At 35.5% G+C, this 13835-nt stretch overlaps 1 protein-coding gene across 1 annotated transcript; it reads right to left on the bottom strand.

Moving 5' to 3' along the window:
• Positions 1–557: 557 nt before the first annotated feature.
• LOC145211778 (uncharacterized) lies at positions 558–12870 on the bottom strand. Its single transcript, XM_080080062.1, has 11 exons — positions 12733–12870; positions 12028–12243; positions 10942–11148; positions 9979–10146; positions 5896–6111; positions 5399–5605; positions 4504–4639; positions 2788–2900; positions 2322–2537; positions 1867–2073; positions 558–1527 (listed from the first exon to the last, which is right to left on the bottom strand). Exons 1-11 carry the CDS (start codon positions 12868–12870, stop codon positions 1327–1329), a joined length of 2025 nt encoding a protein of 674 aa, XP_079936188.1. The 3' UTR covers positions 558–1326.
• Positions 12871–13835: the final 965 nt, after the last annotated feature.

Here is a 13835-nt window from a genome sequence, read left to right as displayed (position 1 = left end):
ATTATGTGTCTAACCCACACTTGATTGTAAGTCCCCACCACATACTTTTGGGTCCTAAATTTCAAGCTGCTTAACCAGCGGCCATATTTGTGTCAGTTTATATCACTTTAATAAACCTAATTTTGGACTTTTTTAAACAATTTATTAAATAGGTATATTTTTTGCTTAAAAAGGTTTTTGCAATATATGACAAAATTGAAGCCAATGTCTTTAATGCTATATATATGTTTCACTTGCATGTTGTCAAGTTTGTCACTTTAATTTTTGCGTTTTTTCAGGCTTGAACTTTTGCGATGGACACTTAAAAAGTGCGGAATTGGTCTTGAAGTACAAATGAAATATTCACTTTCTCAATTAGTTACATTTCACCCGAAAGAGTATAAATCTTCAGTTTAATTGTTGTAACCTTTTGTCACTCTTCATTGAAATATCCACTGGGTAAGTTTTTCTAAAATTAGCAGTCTGTCAGTTAGGTACTAATGAGCTATTACAGATTACTTTCAATGTGGTATGGCAGAATCACTTACTTTTAAACGGGACTGTAAATATTTTTTTTTGCTTTATCTGACTTAGATGAATATTGAACATAATCATAGAACTTAGGAATTGAAAACACATTACAGTAGGAATTGAAACACATTGAGTAAACACCATGCCCACTTTAACTATACAACAACTGTAACTGAACAGACCAAAAGCCACTTGGATAAAATCATTCAGGAATATATCAAAGAACAACTGTTCAATTATGTTTGGGAGAACTTTAATGTATGCATGGACCATAAAGTTGTTCACCTTTTTTGTGTCCCTTAACAATGCACCATTTAAAATGATCGCCAGTCGCCTAATTTCAGCCTTAGCTTACTAAGTTATTTACTCTCACTTTTAACACCAGTAGCCTTGGGCACAACAACTCACTTATTTTGACAACAAATATATTTTGCAAAAAAGGGATTTATAAATGAATTGATACTCTAGGTACCACTGCTACAAGAAACTGATATACCGGTCACAAACTTATGACCATGGAAATTGACACTTGCAAAAGTTGCATACAATTTTGGCCCAAATATTTTGTGGCGCAAAAACAAGCTCTGGTGCAAAAACAAATGTGTTTGCAGTTTGTCATTGTAATCAGAAACATTTTCCAAGTTATAGTTTGCCTGTTACGGTAATGATACTAATCTTGTTTTTTTTTGTGTTAAACTTTTTGTTTTATCAAAACCATAAATTGCATATTTGATTTTCAGTTACAAGACTCATAATAATATTGTGAATTACTAATCTATATTATCAATTTACATTTTTCAATGGAAAATAAAAAGGCTATTTTATTGTTTTTGGCAACTTTTTCCAGACTTGGACTTCTGGAATAGCAAGTTGAAATACACGGCCCTGATCCTGTTGCACAAATGGAATATCAACAGTCTGAATGAGTTCCATTTGATCAGACAGAATCTTCTTTATAGAATTTGTTGATTCAACTACTTGTCCATCTTGATCCACATATCCACCAAGCCAGTTCTCCTGAAATTGTAAACAAGTTTGCATAACTTTTTTAATTTGTCAGCAAAGCCAAAATTAAACTGTGAGTATCAACCTTGCGACATACAAATAACTTGTGACTTTAAATTTTTTGTCTTTTTTCAAATAATGTTTTTGAACACAGTATGTGTCCATCTGTAAGTTAAGTTTTTGGTAAATGTTATTTTGATTCACCAATTTTTGCCCTTTTACACGCAAATATTAGTTTATGAGTATGCAGTTCCTGAGCCTAGCAAGTTATTAATGTGAATATCCATTAAAAGCATGTAGTATACATAACTTGCGCACATACAGGAAAGCCACTTTTATAGTGAGAAATACCTTTGGTGTAAAAGCTTCCATGTAAACGTGAGCTTCCGCGACCACGCAGATACCGTTATCAGCCACGAGGTCAGGAAGGCTTTTTAAAATCTTCTTGGGGTTTTCGAGACGGTCAGTCAGGTTGGCTACAACCACACAACCAAACTTTCCAATGTCAGAAGGCAAAGTATGGGCATCTCCCCACAAAAATCTGCACCTGCTTCGGTCCTAAATACTTAATTAATTAGAATCAAAATTATGTCACTAACAACTAGAAAAACACCTAGACCGATTAAGATTGTGGTGAGCATTGTGTGGATGGCAGCTTTACGAACAACAATATCTTTGTGGGGATTACATGTTCGTTAAAGAGTTAATAATTTGTAATATGTGGTGTATGTTTGCACAAGAGCAATTAACGCTGTTTTGTTTGGTGGTTTGTGTAGCCCACCAAGAAGAAAACCTAATCAACTTACAATTGAATCTGTTATCTCAACCATCATTTCTGTATCCAGGTCGCCCTCTTCGCACGGGTATATTGGGGCTTTCCCGTTTTTCTTTAGTTGCTCACAAACCTCAATGAAACCTTTGGAATAGTCGATACCGATAACTTCATCAAATTTCGATGCCAACTTGAACGTGACTCCGCCAACATTGCATCCAAGATCCAAAGCTCTTTTGTTGGTGCACGCCTGAGTGAAAATTAAAGTAAAATAGGCAACTATGAATATGTATTTAAGAGCATTATATAGGGATCAGCACTGAAGCGTTTATGTGGAACAACATACCCTTATACACACATTATCTATACATGAATACATTAAAGACAGGTAGCTTATGTCCAATTTTGTGTAAATTGCCTAACATGCCGCTGAATTAGGTGCCACTTATATAAGTGGCGGATAACACAAGTTAAAGTAAAAGAGTTTAACTCTTAACTACCTCATCAAATGAATCAATGGACAACTTTGAAAACTTCTCGACAAATTCAAAATTTTCTTCTGGAATAAATTTGCTCCAACGTTTTTGAAGGTAGCGGAAACCGTAATGCATTCCTGTAAATTGGTTCAGCCATATCATATGTTTCCTAGTATAAAGCGACTCCATGACTTACTGCATCAAACAAAACCACGATGGTGGTATTACTTTTTGTTTCGACCAAAAAACTGTTACAATGAAATTACTTTTGTTAAAACTTTTGAAATTTTTAGTCAAAGTTACCTGACCCAAATTTAACGAAACAAAGCTTTTCTTATAGCTACAAACCTACACCAGTTAAATACATAATAACTACGACAGAAATTTACAAAATCGTCTTACTATTCTTAAACACGTTCGACTGCAATAAAGTAACACTTCATTCCCTTCATATAAGAGCTTCAAACTATTAAAAGATTTCCACCTTAAAAGATCCTCAAATACGTTTACTTTGTGCTAGTGGTCCATTCAGAACAAGTAACATCTTGAACCGCTATGAGATTAATTTAATGCAAACAAACGCAAGGAAGTGTTTTACATCAAAATACAATGTTTCACATCAAGATACGTGTTTTGCAACTCCTAAAACAGTGCTTCACCAAAAGATACGTGTTAAGCAAACGTCTTACCGCGGTTAAGTAACATAAGTAAACGTGTTTCACTCGAGTTTTGCAAAACTACCTTTACCTTGCATTGCATTGAACCAAATGCAGGTTGTTACGTCACATACCTAACATATCTAGCATTAAAAAATTGGCGGGGACAATTGGTACACTTCTCACAAATTTACACGTGTTGCGCAAACTGATATCTATGCCACAGAATGTGTGAAAACCATAAGCGCGCGATCTACAAGCGGATTTTTTACTTTGCGGTCCCTTTTAGGAAAGTGAAAACTGGACTTTATGAACAATTGCGATTTTTTTCATTTGACCTGGACACATTTAATCGGATCGATAGAATTATATTTTATCATGTTTTTTTGGTGAACATGATAAAAAATACTGTCTTTTCACTTGACGCAGTGTTTTTTGTTATAGTAAACAGACAAGTTGCTTTATACCAGAAAGCATATGGCATGGCTCAACCTACACTACATTCCAAAAATCTTGCTTTCCACAGTCAAACAAACATAGGTATTTTAGTGTGTGGTTGTTAACTATTTTTTTTCGTTTAACCAGGGTAATGTGTATTAAACAAGCTTAGACAGTTTTGCTTTTGTCAGAACATTTCCCGAACTCTGATTGAATTATTCCCCTAACACAGAATCTCTTGTTATCGGCTGTTTTTGTTTCAGCATAACCATTTGTGGATGCAATAAAAAGTGTAAAATGAGTTTGATCATCAGTGCATGATTCAAAGTGAAACCATCAACAATAATCAAAGTTAAACCACAGCACACTCATAATTTATTGACACTGATATTTGTGTATAACTTTGGTGAAAAAACAAAGGCGTTTCCAGTTTGTCAATATTGCAAAAACATTTGCCCTGAAAAAATAGAGGCTAATTGTAGTTTTTGCTCTATCAAAGCCATTAGTGTTTTGCAATATTTGATTATAATTTCCAAGACCAAATATCATGTGTTAGTAATCAATATTACAAAATAACATTTTTATTTAATTGGTTTTGGCAACTTTTTCCAGACTTGAACTTCTGCAATATACAGTTGAAACACACGGCCTTGAACTTGTTCCACAAATGGAATATCAACAGTCTGAATGAGTTCCATTTGATCAGACAGAATCTCCTTTATAGAATTTGTTGATTCAACTACTTTTCCATCTTGGTTCACATATCCACCAAGCCAGTTCTCCTAAAATTGTAAAACTATTTACATAACTTTTCTAATTTGTCATTAAACCCCAAGCAAAAATGTGAGTATTAATCTAGGTAACATAAAAATAACAATAAGTTACTTTGGTAAGAAACAGACAAGCCAAATATAATGTAAAAACATAACGTTTTGACAAACATACAAGAACACATAGGCGCCGAGTTTTACAAAAATGCAAAGTGGCGGACTTTAAGTATGACGTCATTTTGTGTGACGTCACGTCACTAATGCGTGCTCAAACACAAAGCCCAGCAAACTTCCGATGGAGTGCAACTTTTGTCCAAATTTGTTAAAAAACGGTTTTGCAGTAATATTTATTGGGGCCACTTTGCTGTGTAACGTTTATAATTGGTTTAGCGGCGTTTAAAAAATGTTTCGTCACGTTGTTGCTGCTTTGTATCAGCTAAAAAAACATTTATTACAGCACGATCGAATTGCACACAACAATGGCAACAATTTGGCGTCATGAACAAGGTTGCAGTTTCTTGTTGCTTTTTCGCCAGCACGCTAGTTTTGACGATGTACGTACGATACCGCTATAAACAACCAAAAAAATCACGGTGACCGCCACCGTGCTTTACAAACCCAAGGTGGCGGCGCCACCCCGCCACCGCCCACTCGGAGCCTATGCAGGAACATACAGCCCCAAGCTAAACATTAATGAATGTGAATATCCACTGAAAGCACGCGAAACACATAAGTTGCAAATATGCAAGTCCTCTTTATAGTGCGAAATACCTTTGGTGTAAACGCTTCTAGGACACAATGACCATCAGCGACCACACAGACGCCGTTATCAGCCACGAGGTCGGAAAGGCTCTTTAACACTTTAATAGGGTTTTCGAGACGGTCAATTACGTTGCTTATGACAACACAACCGAACTTTCCCAGGTCAGAAGGCAAAGCATGGACATCTCCCCACATAAAAGTGCATCTGCTACGGTTCTAAAGAATCAATTATTAGAAATCAAAGTTTTTTATAACCTCTTTCCTTATCACGCTTGGTTACTTTTTTAGCGACGTAAATTTTGACGTGAAGTGTATAACACTTAAATTTGAAGAGAAGAAGTAGCTAAATTAAACTCGCGTTTCAAATGTGTTTGTAGAGATGAAACTTGCTTTCGGTAAATTTTTTTCTCGCGCATGCTTGTTAAGAATGTTTTGGCCCAGGTAATGAAAGATTGCCGATCACTGGTTTACGTTAATACAGTCCCTATATTTTTAATCAGACTTACAATTGAATCTGGTATCTCAGCCATCATTTCTCTTTCCAGGTCGCCCTCTTCGCACAAGTAAATTTTCGATTTCCCGTTTTTCTTCAATTCCTCACAAACCTCAAGGAAACCTCTGGAATAGTCGATACCGACAACTTCATCAAATTTTTGGGCTAGGTTGAACGTGATACCACCAACACAACAGCCAACGTCCAAAGCTCTTTTGTTGGTGCACGCCTGAATTACAAAAGTAAAGTGGGCAACTATCAATAAGCTTAGATATGCTAAAGAAGTGGCCCCAACCGGGAAGTATTTTACTTTAATTTGTAGCCTACTTGTGGTTTGTAAATAGACGCATTAGCTCTGAGGATATAACCTGTGAAGTTGATAATGGCCCATTTTTAAATGATCTTGTACGGTTTAGCACAAAGGTGGAGAACCTGTGGCCCTTTTGTGCAGTAAGTGCGGCCTTCGCTGTCAAAATCTCTTTAAAGACCTTGATATAGCACAGTGCATCAGCCGAAAAGAAATATGTAGAAATGCTAGTTTTATCCACCTTTATTTCCTTTCTTAGGTTGCTATTTGATTGGTTCTAGACCAGTTGTTTTACCACTAGTTATTTTCGTGGGACTACTATAAAAGCTTATGACTCAACAATCTTATTTATGTGATAATTAACCAATTGTTTGCGCATAATGCAATATTTTAGATTTGTCTCCGATGTAACAAACTTCTCTTAGAATTGATATGCGTAAAAATCGAATCTGTAGGTGAAATAAATCTTGAATGTTGTAGTGGAAATATAGTGGGGAGTTTATATAGGTATATCATTGCACTCAGCTTGGAACGTGCTATTGGGAAAGATTGCAAAACGAGCATTATGTAAACAAAAATATTTATAAACCACTGTTCTAAACCTGAAAAATATTCGATGCGACCTACACGAGTGTCGACAACACGTTGGGTGGCCTTTATGAATCAAACGGTTCTCCACCCCTGGTTTAGTATCTACTATTTACACTATTGGGGAGGAATTAGGATGTGTAATTTGTTAAAAAGAGTATGTTTTAAAGTGAAAAATGTTCAATTCGTAACTACCTCATCAAATGAATCAATCGTCAACTTGGAAAACTTTTCGACAAATTCAAAATTTTCTTCTGGAATAAATTTGCTCCAACGTTTTTGAAGGTAGCGGGCACCGTAATGCATTCCTGTGAACATGTTCAGCCATATCATATGTTTCCTGATATAAAGCGACTCCATGACTTACTGCATCAAACAAAACCACGATGGCGGTAATATTTTTTTGTTTCGACAAATAACTGTTACAGTGCAGTTGCTTTCGGGAAAACATTTGAGATTTTTAGTTAAATTTACGTTACCCAAATTTAAAGGAACAAAGCTTTCTTCAGCTACAAACCTACACCAGTGAATACGTGATAGTTATGATAGAAATTCACAAAATTGTCTTCACAACTATTCTTGAACATGTACGACTGCAAAAAAGTAACACGCCATTCCTTTCATTTGAGGGTAGCAAACTATTAAAGATTTCCTCGAAAAGATCCTGAAATACGTTTACTTGTGCATTTAGAACAACTATCATCATAGTACGCCAGACCTATTAAAGGCGTGATACCGAATCAAGCCTGTCTCCCAAACATTACCGTGTGGCAATGCACAGACTAGAAAAATCTAGCCTACGGTGGGACTCGAACCCACGACAGAAACTGCACAGGCTCAGTGGTGAAGCTGCCGAAAGTCGAGTCACAAGCACCGTTCCCTGCCTTGTATGCTGCACATGTCAGCTGCGTAGTGTGGGATCGCCGGTTCGACCATATCAGCTAAGATGAATGCATTTGCGTCGATGCAGACCAGGACTCACGGCATTCAGAACAAGTAAGGCATGAATTGTCACCTGTTAGCATCTTGATCCGCTACGACCAAGGAAGTGTTTTACATCAAAATACAATGTTTCACATCAACATACGTGTTTCGCAACGCCGAAAACATTGTTTCACCATTGAACCAAATGCAGTTTTTTACGTCATATACATAACTAGCATTAATAAGAATGTGCGAATCGAGATCTAGCCGAAATCGCTTCAAAACGTTTTTCGAGCAGTGGTTTTTAGTTTATCTTTGTTTGTTTTGTGGCCCCTTTTAGGAATTTTCTGAATGTAAAAGCTGGACGTTAAAAACAATTGCGGATTTGTTTTTTTGTTTGGCCTAAAACTCATCGTGTTATTTTTTGGTGAACATGAAAAAACGTGTTTTCACTTGATGCAGCTGTTATAGTAAACGGAAAAGTTGCTTTGTGCCATAAAACATATAGCCTGGTTAAACCTACATACTGGAATGCACTACGTTCCCAAAGGCTTGCTTTTCCCAGTTAAACAAAGGTATTCTAGTGTGTGGACAGTGTGGTTATAAACTAAAGTTTATTTTTGATTTAAACCACCAGGGCTGCCAATCTAGATATTTTATAACTAGATCTAGATAGTTTTGGTTAAGCCTAGATGTAAAATTTGGGATCTAGATGATGGCTATAAAATCTAGATGTGTTTTTACCGTTTGTAAAGACTGTAGGAACCGTGCTAATACAAATGTTCCACCCAGATAACCACAAAGGTCTCAAAGCTATAACTGTCTCAGAAAACGTAGACTGATGAAAAGGAACAAATAAGCTTCTTTAACATCTAATATAGAGCAATTTTAATCAAAAACCTTTCATATGTGTTGTTGTTTGGCTAATGTATTACAATAAATTGGATTGTTTTATGCTTAGATACGTGTTTGGGTGTTTCGTTTTTCAATCTAGATGTTTCTAGATATTTTTTAGGTAAAACTAGATGTTTTCACTCAAACAAAAGTGGCAGCCCTGTAAACCACCACATAAGTTGTTGTGATGCCAATTTAAACTAAATTAAGACACCTGAAAATAGTAATAAAAAACACACCTGAAATAAATAAAGAGGTTTGTTCTTTGTTCTTAAAAAAATGATTCTGTTTTTATCCACAATTCCCTTAGTCAAAAACATTTATTGCATATTATGTTTATTTCGATTCTTTGCATATTATGTTTAGCCACAAAAAATATTGGAGTTGCTTTGAACCAGAATAATGTGTATTAAAACAGGCTTTGACGTTTTTCCTTCCAGATGAACTCGAGTTGAAATATTTTCCTGATACAGAACCTGTCTTGTGATCGGGCTATTTTGTTTCAGCATAGCCATCCATGGATAAAATTGTAAAATGGGATTGATAATCGTTTCACGATTAAGAAAATTAAACTTAAACCAAAGCACACTCATGAAGGCTGGAGACAGTTTCACAAACACCGCGAATTGTTGTAATTTGTATCATTTAGCTTTTACTGCTGTAAAGTCTAGTGGAGTTGTAGGCTACTGTTAGATTAAGTCAGTGATTTCCCAACTTTAGACAAAGAAAATGATTTCATGCAGAACAATTTAAACTTGCAGTCGATAAAGTAAGTTACCATAATTACTAGTGACCTTCAGTTGTAATAAAACTTGCGGTCACTGCGCCAGCGGGGCAGCTCATGGGCGTACGCTAAGCTCGCGAGAAATCCTGTGTGGATCTAGCCTAAGCCACAAAGCAATTTTTACTATTTTTTGGAAGATTGAATAAAAGGTTTGAAACGTCGGGCTTAATTGAGGCATTGATTTTTCCATGTTTAGTATGACTTAAAATGTGGGTTTATTGCAGGTATATACACAAATCATCCAAAATGTGCCTATGTTTGACTGGGGTGAAGAATTGTATTTTACTAAGTAGCTGTTCAAAAATGACTGATAAAACTGGTTGCCAATGTCATAGCCTTTGATGAGCTAGGCACAAAGCTTATATGCTTTAAAAAAACAAACATTTGAAAAAAGACATTTGTGACTAGTTTTATTATAGCAATAAACAATTGCCCTGCTAATCCTTTTTTCGATATACTTTTTGCAAATCCATTAGTTTGCATATTTGATTTTTATTTCCAAAACTCATTATCATGCATTAAGAATTAATGTTATAAATTACATTTTTTAATCATGTGTTACAAGGCTATTTAATTGTTTTTGGCAACTTTTTCCAGACTTGAACTTCTGACATAACTAATTCAAACACTCGGCCTTGATCCTGTTGCACAAATGGAATATCAACAGTCTGAATGAGTTCCATTTGATCAGACAGAATCTCCTTTATAGAATTTGTTGATTCAACTATTTGTCCATCTTGGTTTACATATCCACCAAGCCAGTTCTCCTGAAATTGTAAAACAATTTGTATAACTTTCTAAATGTGGATGCAAACCCCAAGCAAAAATGTGAGTATTAATCTAGGGCAACTTGTAAATTCAACTAGTTTAATGTTGTAAAAACAATGTTTCAACAAGCATACACGATTACAGCCCAAGCTACATGTGGATCAGAATTAGACCTCTGATCAATATTTGTCACTTTTATCTACACATTTTCACCTGTCATCTGTGCGTTTTTACTTGCTGGTTGGATTTTACATTTCAATTGAGAATGACATATGGATTGGATTGTCGAAACATGTTTTTTACAATTCTACACATGTTTGTTTGTTTCTTATCAGAATCTTAAAACTGTAAATTGCGTACCTAACTATTCTAATGTTTATCTAATAAGCACAGTATGTGTCTGATTTTGTAATAAAGATATGTTTCTGCATTTAAAAAAGGTCAGCCACTATCTAACAACACACCAATGTGCAGCAGCTTACGTTAGAAGCACCACAGCAGGATTACTCTTTTTGGATCTTTTATCTCAGATTACTAGTGTAGGAAATAAATCCTAGTGGGCATATAATGCATAATTTGCTGTTTTTCAAACCGTACTACACTACCCTTGTGAACATTTTGTAATCTTTTAGGGGATATGTATATTTGTAAATTGTTTTTATCCATTTTTTGTCTATAGCTGGATGGTTAGTTGACTGAAGTTGATCCTCTATTACAGGTTGTATGGGAATGTAAAATTAAAAGCATGTAGTATACATAAATTGGTAGGAAAGCCACTTTCTGGTGGGAAATACCTTTGGTGTAAATGCTTCTAGAAAACCATAAGGATCAGCCACAATGCAGACGCCGTTATCAGCCACGAGATCCGGAAGGCTCTTTACAACTTTGATTGGGTTTTCGAGACGGTCTAGCACGTTGCTTATTACCACACAACCGAACTTTCCAAGGTCAGAAGGCAAAGCATGAACATCTCCCCACATAAAAGTGCATCTGCTTCGGTCCTTTTAATTGATGGAGTTTATTTGATAGAAAATCAGAACAGTTTTAAATAAACAATCACACCAATGCTAACAACTAGAAAAATAGTAAGTATTTCCAGCCACTAGAACGAATTATTGTAAGCATTGTGTTGATGGGAGCTTTATGAACAACCAATTTGTTGAGATGGCATGTTCGTTATATCATAGGTCGGCAAACTATGGGCCACAACGTAGTTTTAGTGCAGTGCTTGTCATCCTTTTTCAAAATGTTACACGTTTATTTAAATATTGTCCACCCCAGTCAAAAAAGTTGTTTTTAAAAAAACTTGTAATACACTGAATCTGTGGTCCCAACAGCAAAAAGAATACTAGAATAGTGGTTTTCCTATATATTGCCAGTTTATATATACTCCAACTACATCATATTTAACGATGTATCACATATACCATTTACTACATTTATAATGGATATATATATTTGACACCTAGATTTCATTGGGTCCCTATCTTTTTCCCTTGACCGTCCATAGATCACTAATAGTTCACGGTGACTTTTTGGGGTATACACAATACGTTAGTTATATTTGGTGATGAACTGGAAATAATTGCATACAATTTATTGAATATTCATTACGAAAAAAGCTTGTTCAAAGTTATTGATTGTTAGCTGTCAGTTGTTAGATATAATTTCTTGAAATTCTGTATTGAAGGAATTTATTTTAAGCCACATTCTTGTTGTGGATGCTTTCTTTATCCTTATACTTTACAATCGACTGGTCCTCAAAATTATTTTAATGGATCTTCAGGTATGACAACACATAGTTTAGGACGAGGTAATGAAAGTTTGCCGACCACTGGTTTAAGTTAGTGAAGCGTACTATCTGTTACGACCCAACTTACAATTGATTCTGGTATCTCAGCCATCATTTCATTTTCCAGGTCTCCCTCCTCAGTTGAATAAATTGTCACTTTTCCGTTTTTCTTTATTTCCTCACAAACATCAATGAAACCTTTGGAATAGTCTAACCCGATAACTTCATCAAATTTCGCTGCCAAGTTGAACGTGATACCACCAACACAACAACCAAGATCCAAAGCTCTTTTGTTGGTGCACGCCTGGGATAAAAATACAAAAACTTAAAGGTATATAGCCCTTGAAGGTAATAAGGCCCACTGCTCATATTTTTTATGTACAAGAAAAACAATATACAAGAAAAAATGTTCGAGCGGTCGTTTATTCGATCAATACATTCAGATTAACAGTTGTGTTCTAAAGTTAATAACGTTGCTTGTTTAAACTTTGGACCGAATCAAAGTACAAAAGAGTCTGATTGGTTTGTAGGCTGATGGATGTTTACATTCGACCTCTACAACGATCATGTCAAACTTGGCCTTAAACTCTTAAATTGCTTTATAATTGTACGCAATAGTTTTTTTAAGGGGCCTTGTTACCTGAAGGTACCTTATGCATTATAATAAGAGACTTAACCCACGTCCTGATCAGTAAAGGTTTACCTAACAGACTGACGTAATTAGGTGCCGCGTCTCTTAATTACGCGTCGCGAACATCGCAAATACAGTCAAAGACGTTTAGTTCCTAATTACCTCATCAAATGAATCAATCGACAACTTTGAAAACTTTTCGACAAATTTAAAATTTTCTTCAGGAATAAATTTGCTCCAACGTTTTTGAAGGTAGCGGGAACCGTAATGCATTCCTGTAAACTGGTTCATCCATATCATATGTTTCCTAGTATAAAGCGTCTCCATCACTTAGCCTACTGCAACGAAACTATCACAATGCTGGTAATATTTTTTATATTTCGACTAAAAAAGAAAAAAACACACACGTTACAATGCAATTGCAAGCTGTATTTGACCTAGTTTACTGTAAACAAATTTGGTTTAAATTGCATCATGCTCCACTATTTTTGGGAAAATGTTTTGCTGCACAATGAGTTTTAGTCAAATTGACGTATTTAACAACACGTTCTTTAGCTACAAACCTACAGCAGTTGAATAAACAATCCATACGATTTAAAACTATCTCTTTTCAACTATTTTTGAACGCGTACGACTGTAAAAAAAATTTATATTTCATTCAAGACTTGTAAACTTGCTATGAGATAACTCTAGTTGCTATGCGATTGATTTAAAGTTTAAACTAAAGCACACGAACGCAAGGAAATGTTTTACACCACAATACAGTGTTTCACATCAAGAGGCGTGTTCTGCAACCATCGTACCTTAAGTGAGAGCATGTAAATGAGGGTTGCCACGTAATGCCGACACAGTGTCGCATAAAAACACAAGCAGACTAATCCCTAAACTAACCCATCTCAAAGTATCTAAGATGAGAATATAGTGTTAGTTTAATTGCAAACCCTCACCCCAACCCTAATAGCCCTTCGCGTGTATTCAAAGCGAGCCAAGTGCTAAGCGGGCTGGGGCGCTGAATGCAGAATTATGTGTTTTTTTTCACCAAGCGAAATTAAATGTGTTTTTTCATCAAGAGAAATAAACCCAACTTTACAACTGCTTATATTACATCCCACTTAAGATGCAGCTTTTATTTTTTTGCGCTCGTATTTACATTGCAAAGGCAGGGTATTAAGTGACAATGTGTATTGTTAAAGACAAAGGGTTCGGCAATTTGCCAGCAGTTCTTGGCGACCATTGACGTTTGTCAGCATGTAATTGAAAAACGA

This window comes from Phallusia mammillata, chromosome 1, assembly GCF_965637545.1.
Source record: "Phallusia mammillata chromosome 1, kaPhaMamm4.hap1.1, whole genome shotgun sequence".
NCBI classification, from domain to species: Eukaryota; Metazoa; Chordata; class Ascidiacea; order Phlebobranchia; family Ascidiidae; genus Phallusia; species Phallusia mammillata.
The sequence above is the reverse complement of the archived record's forward strand: the minus strand, read 5'-3'. Positions and strand labels throughout refer to the sequence as shown.

Excerpts from the sequence above, each read along its gene's own strand:
- LOC145211778 (XM_080080062.1), bottom strand. The coding sequence starts at position 12,870 with ATGATATGGATGAACCAGTTTACAGGAATGCATTACGGTTCCCGCTAC. Across the intron at positions 2,538-2,787 it reads CCATTGATTCATTTGATGAG|GCGTGCACCAACAAAAGAGC; the intron begins GTAGTTAAGAGT and ends ATTTTCACTCAG. Across the intron at positions 1,528-1,866 it reads TGGAAGCTTTTACACCAAAG|GAGAACTGGCTTGGTGGATA; the intron begins GTATTTCTCACT and ends TTACAATTTCAG.